A 20,788-nucleotide genomic window follows, 5' to 3' on the forward strand; every position below is an offset into this window, starting at 1 on the left:
TTGCTGGGACACCTCATGTATAAACCATAATACCCCCAAGGATAAGGGGGGGATTGTATGAAAGACTTATTGAAAAATTTTGGAAGATTTGTTGAAAATTTGGACCAAAAGAAAAAAAAAAAAAAAAAAAAAGGCAGGTTATCGTTTGAATACGATTATAGTACTTATTTTCCAGTTGGTGGTAACCCATGAGCTCTATAGGATTATCTAAGATACTAGTGATTCTAATTTTTGTTTTGTTTTGCAGTGCTGGAGATTGAAGCTAATGATACATTACAGCTAAGCTACATCCCCAGCCCTTTTTATTTTTTAGTTTGAGATAGGGTTAGATTGTCCAGGCTGGCCTCTAATTTGTGATAATCCTGCTTCAGCTTTGACAGTTTGCTGGGATTATAGGCATGCATCACCATGCCCAGCTTGATTCTTCTTTGTGGAAGTTGAATGTTGAATGCAGTACTTACCACATTCCCCCTGAGAAAACAAACCTCCTCTTTCTTCACATACAAAGCCCTAAACAAAGCTTTTCTCATTGCTGTCTTTCCTAGAAAATATATCGTTGCCACCCACAAAAATTCAAGAGTTTTTCCCCTTAATTAAAATGTAGAGACTCATTCGCCTTGACTGATCTTAATATTTTTAAGCTAAGCTAACATCTCATTTAACCCATTTCTTTGACAGAGGATTCTTTTTATATTCATCTGCCCCTCTGAAACTGTCCTTTGCATCTTGGGTACTAGCATCATTCCCTCGCACCCCCGCCCCCACCCAAAGGCTATTTAAGCCCAGCTTTAGGGACATTCCTCTGACATCATCACAGGAATCTCTTTGCTTTTATGCTTTTCTTTTTAGAGGCTTCACCACTACAACTGGTTAGCTCTGAATCACCCCTAAGGTCTTTCTTTTCTTTCTTTCCTATTTTTTTGGGGGAAGGGAGGATAATCCAGGGGTACCTCTGAGCTACATCCCAAGCACTTTTTATTTTTTATTTTGAGACACTTTCTCACTAAGTTGCTTAGGGCCTCCGAAGGTTGCTGAAGCTGGCCTCAAACTTGTGATCCTTTTGCAGGGTCTCACGCTAGGCAAGTACTCTATCAATGGGACTATCCCTCATTCCTAGGGGGTTTTTGGGATAGTAAATTGTTATTTTTTTTATAGGTCATTTTTGGCACTGAAATGTTAAGAGGCAAGATTTATAATTCAGATAGGCAACCTTTTCCCTTAGACCCTTTTGTTGCTAAATTCTTCAAGGTTAGCTGCTTGTCTGAATAAAGGTTATGAACTCCATTATCCAGATTTTGGGTAGCTGTAGCAAGACAGCAGAGGAGTTTAGCATGGCATTCAGTTGATCTTTTGTGGAGACTTGCTTCAGCATTGCACTGGTATCTGAAAGTGGTTTCATATTCTGAAATATTTGTATTTCTCCCTGACCACCTGTACTTCAGCCTGTCATTCAGCACCTCAGTGGGCTTATTTATAAACTAAAGGAACATTCTGAGGGCTTTTGTAGCCTAAAGAACAACAAGGGACTATAGTTTCCTTTAAAGAAACTACTAAGTCATTCTGTATCAGAATATTTTGTAAGTAAAAAGAGTTGTTGACTATAGGGGAAAAGTAAGAAAAAGGTGTTAGAATAGTAGGGATCCAGAGATTTATCCAGATGCTCATTTGTTTACTACCTTCCAGGTGAAGCCAGCATACTCTCTGGAAGAAGAGATCCAGACATGTTGTGGGGAGGGAAGAGATGCTGATCTGCCCTTATGGAATTGGAAAGTTTTAAGAAGTAGGCATTAATCAGTAAAAGAGTGGGATTGTGGGCAATATGGGTCCCTTATACTGACATATGTCTGATTAGAAGTACACAGCACCACATACCTTTTGTGGAAGAAACAATACACACCTTAATCCATGCTCTTCCTATAACCTAGTGGGAGAATTTGGGGGTGGAGCGCATTCAGACCTTGCCATAAGAGTTCACAACTGCTTTCTCTGAGGTACTGCCTCTGGAACTATTTATCATTGCTGATGTAGGTTCTGGGATTGGAAAGTGGTATTGGCAGCATTAGATTGGTGAACCCAGCCCACCAGCCACTGTTTCATATAGAAGAGTGTCTTTCAGGAATAGGGTAGGAAATCATCTTCTTGGGTCTTCTCTATAACTCACTGAAATGGCAGAGTACCAGAGACTGCCCCAGTCATTGGGGTGACAGGGTGGGTAAGACTGGGGAACAGCTATAGTCAGTCCTAGGGCTCTTTTAAGCCCCATTCTGGACCAGGGTTATTTTATTTGCTTCCTTAATTTTTCCACATTATATTCCACTAATATCAAACTTAACAGTTTCTTTCTTTACATATATATTTCATGCATTTAAAATTTTTATTTTTTAAACTAAAATATTCCATTTGCTTGCAAGGTAAGCACTTTACCAACTGAGCTATCTCCCCAGCCCCCATTTTAAAATTTTTATACATTTAAATCTGAGATTCTCATTCCTACTTTGCATTCTCAGGGATACATTAATCAACAGTAGTTACAACATTGCACAGCAGTTAAATTTCTTAGTTGCTTTATCAGCATTAAGAAATGTTTCTAATATGTGTATCAGTTAAGCCTACTATATTTTAGGATCAGCTGCCACATTTTCCTAGTCGCAACTGACTTCTTTGTCATGATGTCCTCTTTAAATCCCTCTTCTGGGTTGAAATGTGAAAAATGAATTTTAACTGGGTCATCTTCTAGAGTTACTGGTCTTTCTTTTCAAAGAGCAGAAATGAAATATTGAAAGGGCCCAGGATAATTAGAAAGGTAAGAGTAGAATCCAAACTCAGTACAAGTTGAAGCAACAGTATGTGGTGTTCCTTTTCGTTGCCAGAGAATTGGGCCTCATTTCTCCACAAATCAACCAAAAATTATGGTAGGCCAATAAAACTTAGAGAGAGAAAGAGAGAGAGAGAGAGAGAGAGAGAGAGAGAGAGAGAATGAGAATATATGAATAAAAATAAGATAATCTTAGGTTTTTAAGAATGAGTATTGGGAGGGTGCTGTGGCACCATCTGGTAATCCCAGCAGTTCTGGAAGTTGAGAGCCAGGAGGAACACAAGTTCAAGTCTAGCCTTAGCAATGTGGTGAGACACTGTCTCAAAACATAAACTAAAAAGAGCTGAGGACGTAGTTCAGTGGTAAAAATCCTCTTCCCAAAAAAGAAAAAAAGTCCTCCTCCCCTCACATGCTGCCTTGGAGGGTACATGTATACACTGAAGGGAAACAACAATCTTTAATTCTGCAAATTTTTGAACTTTTCTGACTTACGATGGTAAGACTGAGAAAATTTCTGTCCCATCACAAACCCTTCTCAACCACTCACAGAATGGATTACATGCCCCTTAACATTGAGGTGACCACTTAATTGTTCTCCCAACTCTTTGGAAGAAAAAAAAATTGTTTTTTTTTTCCCCACTGATTCAGCTTTATGACATTCATCTCATCACCCTTTTGTGGATGTAAAGCTGTTGCTCAAAGTGCAATCTCATTTTGGTCTCTCTGTCAGTACTAGAGAAATTGTGATTGCATTTCCTGGCCACCCCTTCTTGTTAAGATAGTTCTCTGCAGGCTATGGACTGGCAGTGTGCTGATGTTTCAGTTTCTTTATATACCCGGTCCCCTCTTTTTGGTGAGGTTTCTGTGGGGTCTATTTCGGTGTACATCCTGCAGCTTATTGGCTTAAAAATATTAATCTCTTTTGATGTAATCTCTTTGGGACCAGTTGGAAAAATGAGAAATCAGTAGTGCAATTGTTTTAATGCTGAATTAAATATTGACAGGTATCTTTTAAACAAAGAAACAATCTCTCAGTCAGGTGCATGTCTGTAATCCCAGCTATTTAGGAGCCTGAGGCAGGAGGATCACAAATTTGAGGCCATCCCTGACAATTTAGACCCTGTCTTGAAATAAAAAGTGGGTGGAGATGTAGCTCAGTGTTAAAGTGCTTGCCTCTCATGCAGGAGGCTCTGGGTTCAATCCCTAGCAAAGAAAAAAGAAAAACAAAGCCCAGCTCAGTAGCACATGCAACTCAGTAGGCTGAGGCAGGAAGATTGCAAACTGGAGACCAATCTCAGCAATTTAGTGAGGTCCTAAGCAACTTTAGTGAGACCCTGTCTTCAGAAGGTCTGGTTGTAGCTTAGTGGTAAAAACAACCCTGGGTTTAATCCTCCATACCACCCACACACACACACACACACACACACACAAGACCACCAAATAAACCAAAAAAAAAAAAAAATTTTTTTTTTCTTTCTTGCAGGGACCCTTGAGCCAGGTCTTACTTGTTGAACTATGATATTTTCTGTCCTGCTAAAGTTGTGCTTGTATTGACATAGTAGCTAGCAGCAGAGATAGAGTAGACCCATATCACTATTGTCTAGGTTGAAAGGGAGCAAATAACAGTATTACCTGTTGCATTGTATGTCTAGTCCTGATTTCCTATCTCCCTTAAAAGTACTTTTTTTTCTTTTTCTTTTTCTTTTTTTTTTTTTTTACCCTTTTTTTTCCATTGCTGGGGTTCAAACTCAGGGCTTTGTCCTATCCTCAACAAGCTGTGTACCAGTAAGTTACATCCCTCATGCTACCTCATCATGTTTAAATATTGTTTGGCTTAAAAAATATATAAAAATTGGAGCTGGGGTTATGGCTCACTTACCTAGCATGTGTGAGGCACTGGGTTCCATCCTCAGCAGGTCCATTAACAACCAAAAATAAAAAGTAAAGCTTTAAAAAAATATGAAGTTTGTAGAAAGTATTTGCCAGTTTGCTATTTGCTTGTGTGTATGTGTATTCCCCACCTACTTTGTACCGTACTTTGTCCTTATCTTGTTTGTCTGATTTTATGTTTTCTTTTGAAGGAACTGTAATGTGATTTTTTTTGCCCACATTTTTCTTTCACTTCTATGATATGTCTGTCATTTTCCATTATTAGCAGTGATCAAATGTCTTTGATATAATTACTGAAGAAATTAAGAAAGTTCTTGAGGAGGAGTCCATAGGGTTCTTCTTCACCAAAAAGAAGTTTGTAACAAATGGATTTTAACTAAAGGGGGAAGAGTTTTCTATGAAAGTGCTTTTCATAATCCTTTTCATCATCAACCACGTACAGAAATTCTTTAACCCTTTTAGGAAAAAAATTCATCAACTCAAATCTAATTACCTGGTTCCTTCCCTTAATTTTTTCTCAGGGCCAGGAGCAAAAGGCTATTTTGGAACAATAGCAATCTATAACCTCCCACAAGTGAGGAAGAAGTAGAGAAATTTAATTTTTTTCTCCTATTTTTTTCCTTACACACGTGTGCATAACTTTCAGGGGGAAAACACCTAGGAATAATTACTAGTGTTTCGAGGCCTAGCACGCTTCCTTGGTGGTTTTCTCTAATATTTCTCTAAATTATTCTTTGTGATGGACTATCGAAATGTCAAATTTTAGTATGTGGGTGAAAATTGCCTGTTTGTATCTCCCACTAGACTTAGAAGTCCTAGATTATTAGGAATGGCATCTAACTTGCTCACCATTGAACATTTAGCATCTCACTTGGTATCTCTGGTATACAAGTAGGTACTTGGTAAATATTTTTTAATAGAGATTTATATAATTCAGAAGTTTGTTTTTCCATGTCAGAGCTTTCTTTTTCCTTTGTTCTTCATGTTTTATTTTCCTTTTCCTTATATGTAATATTTTCAGATCTTCTAAGTGGTCATGAAAATAAAATATGGATGTGTAATACCATTTTTACCCTTTCCCATAAAAAAATTGCCTGAAAGCTGTTTATGCTTTTCTTTTTCCTGCTACTATTTTTTTTCACTATTGATTAAACCCAAGGCCTCCTGCATGCTTCACATGTACTGTACCACTGAGCTATACCCCTAGCACCCCTACCCCACCCACTATTTAAAATTTTTAATTTCAAGACAGGGTCTCAGTGACTTGCCCAGGCTGACCTCAAACTTGCAAGCCTCCTGCCTTAGCTTCCTGAGCAATTGGTTTTACAGGTGTGTGCTACCACACCTGGCTATATGTTTTTTTAAACATATTTGAAAGCTTCCAGAGATGCACTTTTTGCAAACTTGAACATGCATACTGTGCATTCCAGAGTTCTGTTATACTCTGCAGCATGACTGTTACACTTGCAACATATTTCCTATTCTTTTTCCCCCCAGATAGTTGCTTATTTTCAAGTCCAGCCATATAGCTGAGTACTGGCAACAAAATTTTATGATGATAATCTCATGGCCTTAAATATTTTAGTCTCAAATGAAATTGTATCAGAAAAATTTTAAGGGAAGGAAAACTCAAAATCTGTACTTTCCAAAAAAAGCAGAATACTTTTGAATACTCAGAATATGTATATTCATGGCTGAACTTTTTCCTTTGTTTTCAGGACTATTCTATTAAGTGTAATCTCACTGCTTAATGAGCCCAACACCTTCTCCCCAGCCAATGTGGATGCTTCGGTTATGTTCAGGAAATGGAGGGACAGTAAAGGAAAAGACAAAGAATATGCTGAAATCATTAGGTAAAGTACATTGTTTGGTCTTCTATTTGATTAGTTCAAGTCTTCATACAAACCAAAGTGTATGCTGAAACCAAGGATTTAAGTCAAACTTGAATATCCTGTCCTACTCCAGGATAATTTCTCACAATTAGATACATAGTGTGGGAAGGAAAGATTACTTCTTGAACCTAATAAGCTTGGCAATTGAGGGAGCACCCAATGTGAGATAATAGTCCTGCAGATTCAATTTTCTAGGAACCAACACTTCTGGGTTCTTGACTAGTTATTTGTAAACTCTCCTTCCTAGCCATTTTAGGGAACTTATTCTAATTTTCAACACATCTTAAGTTTAACAAACATAATTACCTAAGATATTCCCAACATTCTGGGTATATGAAAGAGCAATTTTCTTTTCAAAATTTTAATTAATGGAGCACTCTAATTTATTGGTATTTTTTGGCCCTAATAGAAAGTATATCTTTTGGATATCCTCTTTATTAGCAACCCTTATATATGGTATTACCAAGACCTAGATAAGAACCAGAAGATTTGGAATCTACTATGGCTTTGCCACTTGTCCTGTGATGATTTATCAGTTAACTTTTGGTTTAGTTTTCTACATCTGTAAGAGTAAAAAAAAAGGAGATATCAGTCTCAACCTTTTCATTTCCTAATCACACCCCTAAGCAAGCAAAGGGATACAGGATTTTTATAATAGTACGTAAGAATTTTGCAAAATATTCAGCACCTTTTAATAATAATACATTTTTATACTTTAAAATGGGATCCCAAAGTACAGTTCCAACTCATTCTTTGTAGGAGAATGTTAGGAATTTGGTTACTACTGAATTTATGCAAATGGAGTAGTCCCTCTCTATAAACCTACTTGGCATGATACCATGTAATAGGTTTAAAAAAAAAAAAAAAAAAAAAAAAAAGAGCACCAGAAAATCGTGTATGTGACTACTGAGTGATGTAAACCAGCAGATCTGTTTTCTGCTCATTGGGACTTTTAGACCCTTCCTAAGCCATAGTTATAAGATTTCAAGGATAAAGTTTAGGCTTCCACAGTTCTCAGCCACCCAAAGTGATTGTTTGGACCCATAAAAATTTAGAGGAGCAGGAGTGGAGACAGTTGTTCAAGGTGTAGAACTCAGTAACTGAAAAAACAAACAAATATTTCCAAGATGCTTCTGTTCTTTGTATAATGTTATTTTTTTTTTTTTTTTCAACATTTATTGAGTACCAGGTTAGGGTGCTCTGCTAGATCATTGTGACAGGCTTTTCTCCTTGGGGAATTTTCTCATACTTGGCATTTGCAAACAAATGAAGTAATATAATAAATGTAATCACATTCCCAAACAAGATATACTGGAAGGAATATATAAGGCAATAGAGTTCCTAGGAAAGATAATGCTTTATTACCAAGAATTTTTCAGGGTATGGGGAGATAGCTCAGTCGGTAGAGTGCTTCCCTGGGTTCGATCCCCAGCACCCAAAAAAAAAAAAGAATTTTTCAGGCTTAAGAAAATGGGGGTAAGAAAAGTCTTTTAAGGGATACAGAAACATGTTTAACTAAGACACAGGCACAAAGCAGCATGGCATGTCAAGGACATTATAAGTTGTTTTCAAATGCTTGAATGTAAATTCTGATTTGAAGTAGTAGGAAATCAAGCAGGATAGACACTATATCTCAAGAGACATTGAAGTCATAATAAGAAAGAGTGGTTCTTAATTTTAGAGGAGATTGGGTGTCACTTCATGATTTTAGGTAGGGAAGGGATGATTCTATTTGAGATTGACCAGAAGACCAACATGGACTAAACTGAGGAAATTAGGCTGCAAAGCGATAGAACTTTTTGGAGAGGGATTTATGATTTTAGGAACCAGTGCTTTTCATGAAAAATGGGGGAAAAAAAAAAAAAAAAACCTGGCTATGTAAATAGAAAAGGAAAAATGTACTCTTGCTGAATTAAAGTTAATATTATCAGCATGGAGATGTCAAAAATGCTTTTGGTTCTAAGTGTCTAGAGCACTGAAGAAAGTGTAAGTTGGAGCTATCAGTACAAAGGAAAGGTTGGTTAAAACCTTGGGAACTGGTAAGATGTCTTAGGGCTGAGACTGCAGAGAGATTGAAGCCTTAGAAGACTCAGGATCATCAGTATATAAAGAATGGCAACATAACCAAAATTCAGAGTAAAAGAGGTATTGATGAGATTGCTCTAACATCCTCCCCCTTTTGATGACTCAAGGTTTTATATTTGTTGGTAGATAGAAACTATTCTTCATTGATACAATCAATATTTATTGCATACTTGTTATATGCCAGGTTGTATTCTAGGCACTGGGGAAGTACATGTAACTAAGAAAAACATGACATCTGCTCTGATGGAGTTTTCATTCTGATAGGGGAAGAGAGAAGAATGAACAAGTGAGGAAGATCATAAAAGGGGGGAAAAATAGTAGAGAGTGATCTGGAGGATAATAACAAGAAGCTGTTGGTGACTGATGCCTAATTTAAATTTGTTGTCTCTGGGACTGGGTTTGTAGCTCAGTGATAGAGCACTTGTGTAGGATGTGTGAGGCCCTGGGTTCAGTGCCCAGAACTGTGGGGCCAGGAGTTAGGAGAGATTCTGAATGCAATTTAAGTCAAGATCTGAGTGATGAAAGGAACCACATAAATCAGAGAAAGTCAGAAAATCAACTAAATGTGTTCAAGGCACAAAAAATAGACCAGGGTCACCTGAATATGTTACAATTGGAGAAAGCAGTGTGACTGTGAGAACCAAGACTGGATCATAATAAGATTTTTGAAATGCAAGCATCAGATTTATAGACTTTCACTCTAAATGCAAATTAGGATGATTAAGTTAATATTTGTTAGGGCTGCACAATCAGGTTGGCGATGACTAGACCAAAAAACTTTTTTAGTTGCTATCTCCTTAATATTTGAGAACCACTATGTTTAAACTTCATGTCAATAGTTTACCCCCACCTAAAAAGTCATTATGAAAAGTCTCCTTCAAAATGGTAACTGATGGGTTGAAAGGGTTTGGTATTGTATAATAAAGTATCTGTCAGATGCTTTCAGTAGGAACTGGAGTTTGAGAAGCAGTGTGATAAGGAATCTTGATTCAATTATAAATCCATTTTCAAAGCAGAGACAATGAACTATTTTTGTCATTCTCCCTTTAGGAAACAGGTTTCAGCTACAAAAGCCGAAGCTGAAAAGGATGGAGTGAAGGTCCCCACAACTCTGGCGGAATACTGCATCAAAACTAAAGTGCCTTCCAATGACAACAGCTCAGATTTGCTTTATGACGACTTGTATGATGACGACATTGATGATGAAGACGAGGAAGAGGAAGATGCCGACTGTTATGATGATGATGATTCTGGGAACGAGGAGTCGTGACGTGCTCCTTTGATGCCCCTGTACTGCCCTGCCGTCTCAGGCCAAAGGGAGGGGAGCAAGTGGGGACCTAGCAGTGGCCCCTCAACAAAAACCTATTCACCGGGGGTGGGGAAAAAACACAGCTTCTGCTGACTCCCCTTATGGATCTCAGTTTGCTCCTTTTTATGGACCTTTCATGGAGAGAAAGTAACCCTCCACAGAATGTCTGAATTCTTGCATTCTTTACCCTTCCATCACTGTATTGATTCTTTTTTAAAAAAACAAAAAACAAAAAACAAAAAAAACCAACAACAACCCAAACTCCCGCCTCACTTCGTCTCTGCAGAATGTTCACAGCAAAACACGTTTGCTCTGTTTTTAGATTCCTGAAGAATTAGTCTTTTCAAGACATTATTGTGTTTAAAGCTGGAAATCGTTGGGAGTTCACAAGTGCTGCATATACTGGGTAGCAAAAGAAAACGGAGGAAAAAAAAACCCACAAAACAAACTTTAAAAAAAAAAAAAAGCAAATTTGCCAAGGTTTAGCTGCTCATTTACATTAGTGTGTGCGCATTTATTCAGCCCTATGGTGGTGAATTTTCTTTCTTTCCCTTCCTAACCAGGATACAGTGGGCATCAGGGACTTACTTCATGCTAAGCCTGATGAAATGTGCTCCTTAAGCCTTCATGAAATCATCCTAACACGGAGGCCTCAGCTATTCTTGAGGAGAGAAATCATTTTGTTTTTTGAAATTGATTGGGATCTAAAGCCTGAAATAAATATTCATACTTTACATAGAACTAAGCACTTGGTTGCTATTTATTCTTTAAAGGCAGGGTTGTTTTTTTCCCCACTAGGGGGTGGGGTGAGTCGGAGGGGAAAGTGGAAATTAAGTGTGTGTGGATTTTTAGTGATGAGAACAAAATTAAAAATCACACCAATTTTGGTTGATGCTGCTGAGGGAAATAGTCAAAACTACTGGTGGCCACTGGGAGCGGAAACACCTGTTTATATTTAACCTGGCCTTCCCCTCAAAGCTATTCTGTCATCGTGGGGTGGGTTTTTTTTGTTGTTGTTGTTGTTTATTTTATTTAAGTAGCCACTTAAGTACTCAGTATTAATCCTAGGTGCATGTGTTAAGATTTTGGTTTTCATTGAGCTGCTTATACTGATAGTGATAAATGTGGATGTGTATGAGACATGAATGACCAGTTCAGTTCACTTTCTTCATTGAATGTGATCTGGATTTTTTTCTACTTTCAGTATACTTTGGCTTTGGAGTGCAGCAGAAATTGTGCATGGAGCTTCCCCAGGTTTGTCTCTTCTGGCAGGACCAAGGGAGTTGCCTGCAGGCAGTTTCCAGACAGGCAAGGCTAGATCTTCTAGCCACGCAGTTTCTGCAGGTTTGATTCCCAGGTCTCGATCATGTGTTGCTTCAATTAAGATTGAGATCCAGCAGCCTTCATCATCCAAGTACTTTAGAATTTGAAGGTGATTTTTGTCATTGAGGTATGTGAGTTCATGGTGTTCTGAGTGGGGAAACCCGCTATAAAATCAGATTTCAGAAGGAAAGTACCTGCAAGGTAACAGCAGTCCTACTTACGTTCCCTATGCACCAGTGTCATCTCTTTCAGATCATACTCAGAATGAACCAAAGGGCAGATTAGGGACAAGGGTAGGACAGATCCTAGGGTGGTCAGAGTAGGTGATGCTTACTTCCTTAGCTCCTCCTTCCTTTCTGATCTCAGGGTTTTCATTGCTCTTCAGACTTTCTCAAATATATGCTATTTCTCAGCAGTCCTCTCTGGCCTCTGAAGTTTGGTCTGTTACTTGAGCATGTTTAACACATTAAAGATTGGTATGGGATACTGTCAAGTCTGATCCCAGAATCTTTGTGTAATCTCCACAGGGCCAGGGCTGCTATTTGCACCCTTAAAATCTAGTGATTCCACAGATTCAGGGAACTTGTCTGTAGGACAATGCACTATGAAGTTGTCCAAGTAAAAACTTAAAGGATATTGGAACTAGCCTTCTTGCGCCCCATACTTCTTAAGTAATGCTTCCAGATAACCTGCAAACCTTCCGGAGCCAAAGCCTCTCAGTGTTCTCGATTTACCCCCCACCCCGGCCCCGGCCCTGCCCCCTACTACAAGTTTACATCCAGTCTCTCTCTTGGAGCCCCCAAATCAAGCCTTTCATTTCCCTATTGCTAAAGCATCTCACTCCCAGGGTAGGCCAGGCATCTTGGCATTATGGGAGGTGCTGTGCTATTCAGCTTTGTCCCATTAGGCCCTGTTGGCCTCTGTTGCATGTTGACTCAGGGAGCCAGAGCGCCAAGTGGAGGTCATACCTCTCAGCCCTTCAGCCTCTGATGAGAGTATAATCAGTTCCAGAAGCCAGAGGTATGTTGACTTGTTGGCAGGTAGATATTCTGATAGTACTGACATATAAAACCAGATGCTGGTTCCAGACTTCTGTCCCTGAGAACATATCCTGTGGAAAAATACTTGAGTGTGTAAGTGTTGTTTTTCCTTTTCTTTTTGGGAGTGGATGGATGGAGGTCTCTGGCTTATGCCAAAACCTCATGAGTACAGTTGTGCTAATTATTTGGTGTGAAGTAAACTCAAAATCCTGCATTTTTAGATTTCTCTTGGTTCTAATTGAGGCCTCACTAGGATGCTCTTCATTTCCGTGTATTTTGAGGCTGAGTGGAGAAAGTATAATATCATGATTCCGTTGTTGGCTTCTCTCACAGTCCTCCCCTTCCGTTCTTATCATTCCAGAGTTCTTTTCTACTAGCCAAACTTTTGTAGTTCCTTCTTTCCAAAACCTTCCTTGGCAATTATTTGCTTCTTTACTTGCTGGTTTCCTTGTTTGAGGCAATAGAGTAAGAGATTGGAAGGGAAAAATGTATAGTACTCTGATGAAAATTAACTTTCCACCCCTCACATCCTGATAAACAAGGTTTACATTTACAACTAAAAAGATGCAGATGCAATTTTCAACTATTCTGAAACCAGCAGGACACACCTGACTTTAATAGTTTTCTTAGCTGAAAATGTAGATGTTTTTCTTCAGTTTAACTTATGAGAAAAGATTATCTGATGCATTTTGTGTTGACTTCCCCCTTTAGTGGTTTATTTTGTCTTTTTCTGCCCATCTGTCTACTAATAAAATGTGAAATAAAATATACCTGTATTGCTACTTCCCCATGGGATGACCCTCTTTTTTTTTTCCTTGTGTTAAAACTAAATAGTGGTCTCAACATTTTCATTGTTACTTTGAAAATTATGCCCAGAACTCAGCTGAAAAAAAAGGACCACCACCACCAAAACTGGCTGACCCGTCATTATGCATCCTGTCCCCACCAATCCATCTCCCTCCCTAAAAAATTATCCCAATTCATTCAGGCTTTCAATGAAAGTTCATAAAAGCATAGCCACTTGTTAAATTAGTTTCAAATATGATTCCAAAATACAGCACAAGTCTTTAGAGGGGTGGAGGGATACTTGGCTGCCTTCCTTGGGTAAACATTTTATTTTCATCACTGATCCCAACTTCCTGCTGCCAATAGCAGGAAATCAAGGAAAAGAACATGGTTTGATAAAAAGTCCCTGTTTAGTTTTAGTTGTGAACTTTACCGTTTTTCTTAGCAGGACCCCTTACCTATGGGTTAAAAGCCATTTCCCATCTGGTGAACTAAACTGATGGGAACTACAGAGGCCCAGCAAACAAAGGTAAACTCTGACCCTACGCTGGTCCTGCAAGCATAACTTGACCAATACAGGTTGGGCATCCTAACCCAAAAATAAATGCTCCAAAACCTGGAATATGCCAAGCATTTTGGATAGGGTATTCACCCTTACTGGACACAAAGGAGTACTCCTTTTGTTTGCTTATTAGCTTGGTCTGAAGAAGTGATTAGGGTAGAAATTAGAGGCTAATTCTTTGAGCAATGCTTCCAGGCTCTGAACTGCTTGCCTAGTAACACACACACATTGTTAGTCCACCAAGGCCCCTGACTGCCAGTCAAGACTGGCTGATGAAAAAGCAAAGAAAGGATAGACAGGTACACCTTTTCATGCCCAATCTCCCCGGCCAACTGCTCTGTTCTTGGCCTTGTTCTAGATTTCAAAGTCAGCAGATGTTTAGAAATCATCTGCTCTAGCATTCCTGCTGATTCTTCCTAGGTAGCTGCAAGAAAAGTCACGTAAACTTTAAATGCAACTTGGACCCTCTCAGGAAGTTAGATGTCTTTTCACCTGTATTATTTGGGCCAAGAGAAGATCCAGCAAAGAAGGAAATGCCAACTGAAGCCCTACAGCCTGTAGTCACAGCCCTTCAGCTCTGTGAAGTTCAAGGTGTTTCTCCCAGGGCCATCCCTCAGCCACACCACACAGAGACCGTGCATGCTCTCAGAACTTTATTAGGTGGAGACTGGGCAAGAGAAAACCCCTGACACCACTGCCCACCTGGTTCAGGACAACTGGAATAGAGGAGTCTTTGCTTGGAGATGGGCTTTTACTGAAGTGGAAGCAGATCTTTGCATTTTAAAGGGGAGCTGATGGGCCCAACATCTTGAGATCAGATTACTTTAAAGTGGTCAGCCAGAAGGCAGCAAGTTTCTAGGGATGGGACCAGACCAGAAGCCCCTGTTCTATGTGAAGACAGGGCCCAGATTTACATTGGGCAATGGATCGCCTCTGCTATTCCCAGATCAAGATACCCTGGACTGGGAGCATGACAAATGACAAAAGGACCAGTTTCAAAAACAGGTATAAAGTAATTGCAGGCTGAAGAAAACTCAAATAATGGTTACAAGGGAGTGAGATAAGTCGTGATTCTTCATTGGTATCAGATCCCACTGCAGAACATGCCTTGAACCAGCCCTTCCAGTGGCTGTCCCTAGGAGCCGGGGATCGGGGACTCTGTGGAAGGCCTGAACACATCAGGGGTGCAGGGGCCTTACTTGGCTACAATGAAAAGGGGTCTGGATGGGGAGAGCAGAATTGGCTGCCATCTGCAGCTACACCCCAACTCCCCCGGATTTCGCTTACATTTACAAATAGATACATAAATACACTACATACAATAGTGAGTCTGGGAGCTCCCCAGGTAGGCTTGGCTGACAGTTACATGTCTCAGAAATTCTAGGGAAAGGCACCGGGCTCCCCAAAATGTGCTCCAAGTGTTCTCTCCTGCGCAGGGTAAGCCCTAACCCAAAACCCGCCCCTCTCTTAGGGGGTCTAGTTTGTCCAGTATGGAGAGTTGCCATAGGTGGGTTTGGAGGCTTGAGACTTGGGCTGCAGGGAGCTGGGCTGGCTGCGTTGACCTGAACCACTCTGAGGAAAATGAGAAGAGAAGAGATTGTCAAGGCTGGGGTAGAAATCCCTACCCAGGAAGCCACCTCCATTGCTGCGCTCACCTGGGTGTCCTGGGGAAGGTGGTGGTGCAGCAGCTGTGAGTGAGGCTGCTGGTGGGCTGGCAGGATGTGCAGGAATGGGGCGGGAGCATAGCCAGGGGCTGCTCCAGGGGCCAAGGGCCCAGTGGAGCCCAAGGCTGAGGGCAGGCTGAAAGGTGGAGGGGTCCCTGCATGAAATCCCTGCTTGTCAAAAGTCTGCAAGGCAACAAAGACAATGCGGAGGGTGAGGTTGGACTCCTACCTCCCATAAACCTACCTGGCCATCCTTGTCCTTCCTCACCTGTGTTTTGTAGACAGAACCAGTCACATCAGGCAGGCCAGTGGTACTCGAAGACACTGATACTCCTAGGAGGAAAATCAGTTAGTTGTTCCCATTGTACTTGGTTCCAGCTTTAAGGATACTCTGAGGGAGCTCTGCCTGAGAGGATCAGGCAGAAGATACTACACCAAACTTTAGCCCTACAAAAGGAGGGGCAAACACTACCTTTCCCAGGCCCAGAACCTGCAGACTTGTTCGTTGCCTGTGATGATCCACCATAGCCACCCTTGGTGTAGTCTCCTGCTGCAGTCCCCTGGCTCAGGTCATCATAACCTAGCATGGCAGGGAAAGAGAGGCAAACGTGAGCTAAGCAAGCCCTTGCTACACCCTGTATGTTTCTGTGTCAGAAGCACTCCTCACCTGTGCTGTAGCTGTGCTGGCCATAACCACTGGCCTGTTGGAAAGGGGCAGTAGGGGTGCTGAGGTTCACACCATGCTGCTTGGCTGATGCTGGAGGGACCTGGAGGGGCAGGCAGGAGGGGTATTATTGTAAGGAAAAGGCAAGGTAGAGCAGGTCATGCATCCTCTGCATAAGGTGGTAAGTGACATACCCACAACCAGAGGGGACCCCTTTTCATTAGTGCAGCACATGGTAGATCTAAAAGCACATGGGGAAAGTAACCTCACCCCAGTTCTTGAGGGTCACATGAGACTAAGTTGTGTCATGACATGCCCCCTCCCCGTTTCTGTTCCAGGAGCTGGAATACAGGTTCAAGGTTTCAACCTTCCAGGGAAATAAGGCCTGAGGAGGAAGCACACCCCCCACAAATACTCACGAACATGGTGGGCCCATACTGGAAGGCACTGGGCACGCCTGTGTAGTAGGGGAGGCCGGTGTAGCTATAGCCAGGTGGAAGAGCAGGATTCAAAAAGGGCTGCTGGGCTGTGTGGTGGGTCTGGGATTGGCTCTGCTGTGGCTGAGCTAGCGTGGTGGGCGGTGCAGGGGATGCAGAATCACCTCGGCCAAACTTTGTGACATCACCTAGGATAAGAGGGACACTGACACTGGTAAACCAGGGGAAAAACCAGATTGGCTCCTGCAAACAGGAACAGGGCTGACTACCACTCAAGTATGGACAGTGAAAAGGCCTCTCAGCCCTTCCACACCTGCCTTTGAGTCTCCTGGGATGAGCTACAGGCTGGTCCACACCCTCCCAGTCTCAACCACTGAGCCAACTAACCTGAATATGCATTATTAGTTAGGCTCCCATCTCGGCTGGCAAGGGCTGTGGGTGCAGCAAAGGGAATTCCATAGTAATCCTAGGAAAGACCAGGGGGGCTTATTCAGCAAAAGGTCTCACCCCACTCTCAGGAGGGCACAGCCAGAAGGGAACATAGGCAAATGGCATTCGGGGTGACACCACAGTCCATAAAATTAGCACTCACAGACAGCTGCAGTTGTATGTTGCTCTTATGTGTGAGCAGCTTGGTAGCCCTGCTCAACTGAAGAGCATGTAGACAGACTGGCCAACTGGGCGGCATTCACCAGGCAGAAAAGTTGGAGGCCTAATCTCTCAGCCACACCAGAGAGAGAGACACATCTACTTTACACCACAAATGGTGCCTGACCAATGCCACAGGCTGAACTAACTTTACTAGCTTTTCATATATTGGAGTCTAAAAGACCAGTCAGGAAATTTGATGAAATGGAACAAATCTGAAAAAAGAGTCAGTAGGAACAAAGAGCCTACAAGGTTTAAAGGACAGAACAGTGCCAGGTAGACACAGAACTTCAATTCTAGGCCACCAACTAGTCCCTCCCCACTCACTCTGCCTTAGCAACACTGACACTGCAGAGGACCCAGGACTAAGAACAGTTGATACAACTTACTATGGAGACACAGGGCAAAACACAGTGGAACTGTGTGCAAAGGATTCCTGTCTGACTCTTACTTGCCATCGAGGGCTTTGGCTGTCTTGAACATACTGTCTGAGTAAAGGACAAGCCCTTGAGCTACCCTGGACCTGGGGTCAAGCCAGACAAAAAGGCATCCTGGCTGGGAATGTCACTAACACCCTTCCTTTGGCCACATTTCCAGGTAACATCCAGGAAACCCACAGTATCCTCAGCCTAGAACCCCAGGACGCAGCAGGATGGGGTAAACTGCATGGACCTATTACAAACAACTGGGAACAGGTATAGAGAAAGCCCGGAAGGGGAAGCTCATTCACAGATATGGAAATCTAATGGCAGGAATTAGGCACAAAAGTAACAAAGGCTAAAAAGTAATCCAAGGGATATGAATCAGAAAAGAACTCAAACACTATTTGCAGATGACATGATTCTATATTTAGAAGATCCAAAAAATTCCACCAGAAACTTCCAGAGCTAATAAATGAATTCAGTAAAGCAGGATACAAAAATCAACACCCATAAATCAAATGTATTTCCATATATCAGTGATGAATCCTCTGAAAGAGAAATTAAGAAAACTAATTTTTCAATAGCCTTAAAAAGAAAAAGAAAAAGAAAAAACAAAACTTGGAATCAATCTAACAAAAGAGGTGGAAGAACTCTACAATGAAAACTACAGAACACTGAAGAAAGAAATTAAAGAAGACCTTAGAAGATGGAAAGATCTCCCATGTTCTTGGATAGCAGAATTAATATTGTCAAAATGGCCACTCTACAAAAAATTTATATAGATTTAATGCAATTCTTACTAAAATCCCAGGGCTGGAGTTGTGGCTCAGTGGTAGAGTGCTTGCCTGGCATGTGTGAGGCCTTGGGTTCGAATCTCAGCACCACACATAAATGAATAAAAAGATCCATTGACAACTAAAAAACAATATTTAAAAAAAAATTCCAATGTCATTTTTCATGGAAATAGAAAAAACGATCATGAAATTCATTTGAAAAATAAGAGACCTAGAACAGCCAAAGCAATCCTAAGCAGGAAGAGTGAAGCAGGAGGCACCACAATACCAGACCTTGAACTATATATACAACAGAGCTATAGTAATGAAAACAGCAGAGTATTGGCACCAAAAGAGACATGTAGATCAATGGTACAAAATAGAAGACATAGAGACAAACCCACATAAATACAGTTATCTTATATTAGATAAAGGTGTCAAAAACATACATTGGAGGAAAGATAGCCTCTTCCACAAATGGTGCTGGGAAAACTGGAAATCCACATGTAACAAAATGTAATTAGATCTCTCTCACTCTGCACAAAACTCAAAGTGGATCAAGTACCTAGGAATCAGACCAGAGACCCAGCGCCCAACAGAAGAGAAAGTAGGTCCAAATCATCATGTCAGCTTTGGACCTGACTTCCTAAACCGTAAGAAATAAAATCAAGAATCAATAAATGTGATGAATTCAAACTAAAAAGTTTCTTCTCAGCAAAGGAAACAATCAATGTGAACAGAGAGTCTACAGAATGAGAGAAAATCCTTACCACACACATATCAGATAGAGCACTGATCTCCAGGATGTATAAAGAACTCAAAAAAAACTTAACACCAAAAAAACAAATAACCAAATCAATAAATGGGCTAAGGAACTGGACAGATACTTCACAGAAGAAATATAATCAATCAATAAATATATTTTAAAAGGATCAATATCTCTAGCAATTAGAGAAATGCAAACCAAAACTAAGATTTTCATCTTGCTCCAGTCAGAATGGCAATTATCAAGAATACAAGCAGCCAGGCGCTATGGCACATGCCTGTAATCCCAGTGGTTCAGGAGGCTGAGAAAGGAGGATCTCAAGTTCAAAGCCAGCCTCAGCAAAAGCGAAACACTAATAAGCAACTCAGTGAGACCCTGTCTCTAAATAAAACACAAAATAGGGCTCAGTGGTCAAGTACCCCTAAGATCAATTCCCAGTACAAAAAAAAAAAAAAACACAACAATACAAGCAACAATAAGTGTTGGTGAGGATGTGGGGGAAAAGGTACACTCATACTCTGCTGGTAGGACTGCAAATTGCTGCAACCACTTTGGAAAGCAGGATGGAGATTGCTCAGCTACCCCACACATCAGTCTATATCCAAAGGGCTTAAAATCAATATACTACAGTGACATAGTCACATCAATGTTTATAGCAGTTCAATTCACCATTGCTAAACTATGGAATCAACGTAGATGCCCTTCAACAGATGAATGGATAAACAAAATGTGTTACATATACACAATGGAAAATTAATCAGCATTAAAGAATGAAATGATGTCCTTTGCAGGTAAATGGATGAGTTGGAGAATATCATGCTAAGTGAAATAAGCCAAACCCAAAAAACTAAAGCTGAATGTTTTCTCTGATACACAGATGCTGATTCATAATGGGGGTGGTGGTAAGGAAGAACAGAAGAACTTTGGATTGGGCAGAGAGGATGAGAGGGGTGTAGCATGGGAAGGATATTGAAATGAGACAGACATCATTATCCTATATACCTGTATGACTGTACAGTGTGACTTTGTATCATGTACAGAGAAAAAAAAAGTCATGCTCCATTTGTGTACAGTGACTTGAAAAGCATTCTTCTGTCATGTATAAAAAATTAGAACAAATTAATTTTTTTTTTTACTAATCCAAAGGAAAATTAAATGAAAGGTACATAAAGCATGGGCTCAAAGGGGATTTCTTCTAAGGCACAAACAGAGAAAGGAAAGGAATCCCCTGAATAAGGGAGGAGAACCAAGGAGAGCCCTGAGTAAGAATGAATTTCTGCTGACATTTTATGGAGGGGAGGGATCCTGGGAGTGGGAACAACTCTTGTGTGATCCCCCAGTGAACCTCCAGCAGGAGACCAAGCTGACCTTCAGTCAGTCTCTGCCTCTGGAGGTGACTCCAGCCGGTAAAGAAGTGCTTCCCTTCAGAGACAGGAGCCTGGAGGGTAGAGGTGGGACCTGCAGTTCCCAGCTCTTGGTGACTTGGCACAAGAGGTACAATACTCACAAGGTACATTTAAGAGGGAAAGGCATCTTACCAGGCACAAAGCCCCCTCCTCTGGGAACAGGAAAGACCACATATAGTGGTCTGACAGGTTCTGACAAATGCCCCAAGAAATGTCAAGTCAAGAAAGGTGTCTAAACAGAAGGAGATCCTGCCAGCTGACAGGGTAAGAGTTGGGTCTTCTCCAACCACCACCTTCCTTGTTACT

The 20,788-nt window shown here is 40.9% G+C and overlaps 2 protein-coding genes across 12 annotated transcripts in view; one reads left to right on the top strand and one right to left on the bottom strand.

Annotated features, from left to right (window-relative positions):
* UBE2R2 (ubiquitin conjugating enzyme E2 R2) overlaps window positions 1-10,246 on the top strand; it is a 106,510-nt gene extending 96,264 nt beyond the window's left edge. The window contains exons 4-5 of the mRNA XM_079113274.1: window positions 6,424-6,558; window positions 9,733-10,246. Coding sequence (XP_078969400.1) covers window positions 6,424-6,558; window positions 9,733-9,952 — 355 coding nt within the window. The 3' untranslated portion in view covers window positions 9,953-10,246. The remainder of the gene's footprint in view (window positions 1-6,423; window positions 6,559-9,732) is intronic.
* A 746-nt stretch (window positions 10,247-10,992) lies between these two features.
* Window positions 10,993-20,788, bottom strand: part of UBAP2 (ubiquitin associated protein 2) — a 115,787-nt gene continuing 105,991 nt past the window's right edge. For all 11 annotated transcript variants that reach the window (XM_079113234.1, XM_079113235.1, XM_079113232.1 and 8 more), the window contains 7 exons: window positions 16,855-16,933; window positions 16,450-16,655; window positions 16,034-16,133; window positions 15,839-15,946; window positions 15,635-15,699; window positions 15,358-15,549; window positions 10,993-15,274 (listed from right to left, as the gene is read on the bottom strand). In XM_079113234.1, coding sequence (XP_078969360.1) covers window positions 15,179-15,274; window positions 15,358-15,549; window positions 15,635-15,699; window positions 15,839-15,946; window positions 16,034-16,133; window positions 16,450-16,655; window positions 16,855-16,933 — 846 coding nt within the window. In that variant the 3' untranslated portion in view covers window positions 10,993-15,178. The remainder of the gene's footprint in view (window positions 15,275-15,357; window positions 15,550-15,634; window positions 15,700-15,838; window positions 15,947-16,033; window positions 16,134-16,449; window positions 16,656-16,854; window positions 16,934-20,788) is intronic.

This window comes from Sciurus vulgaris, assembly GCF_902686455.1.
Source record: "Sciurus vulgaris genome assembly, chromosome: 15".
NCBI lineage: Eukaryota > Metazoa > Chordata > Mammalia > Rodentia > Sciuridae > Sciurus > Sciurus vulgaris.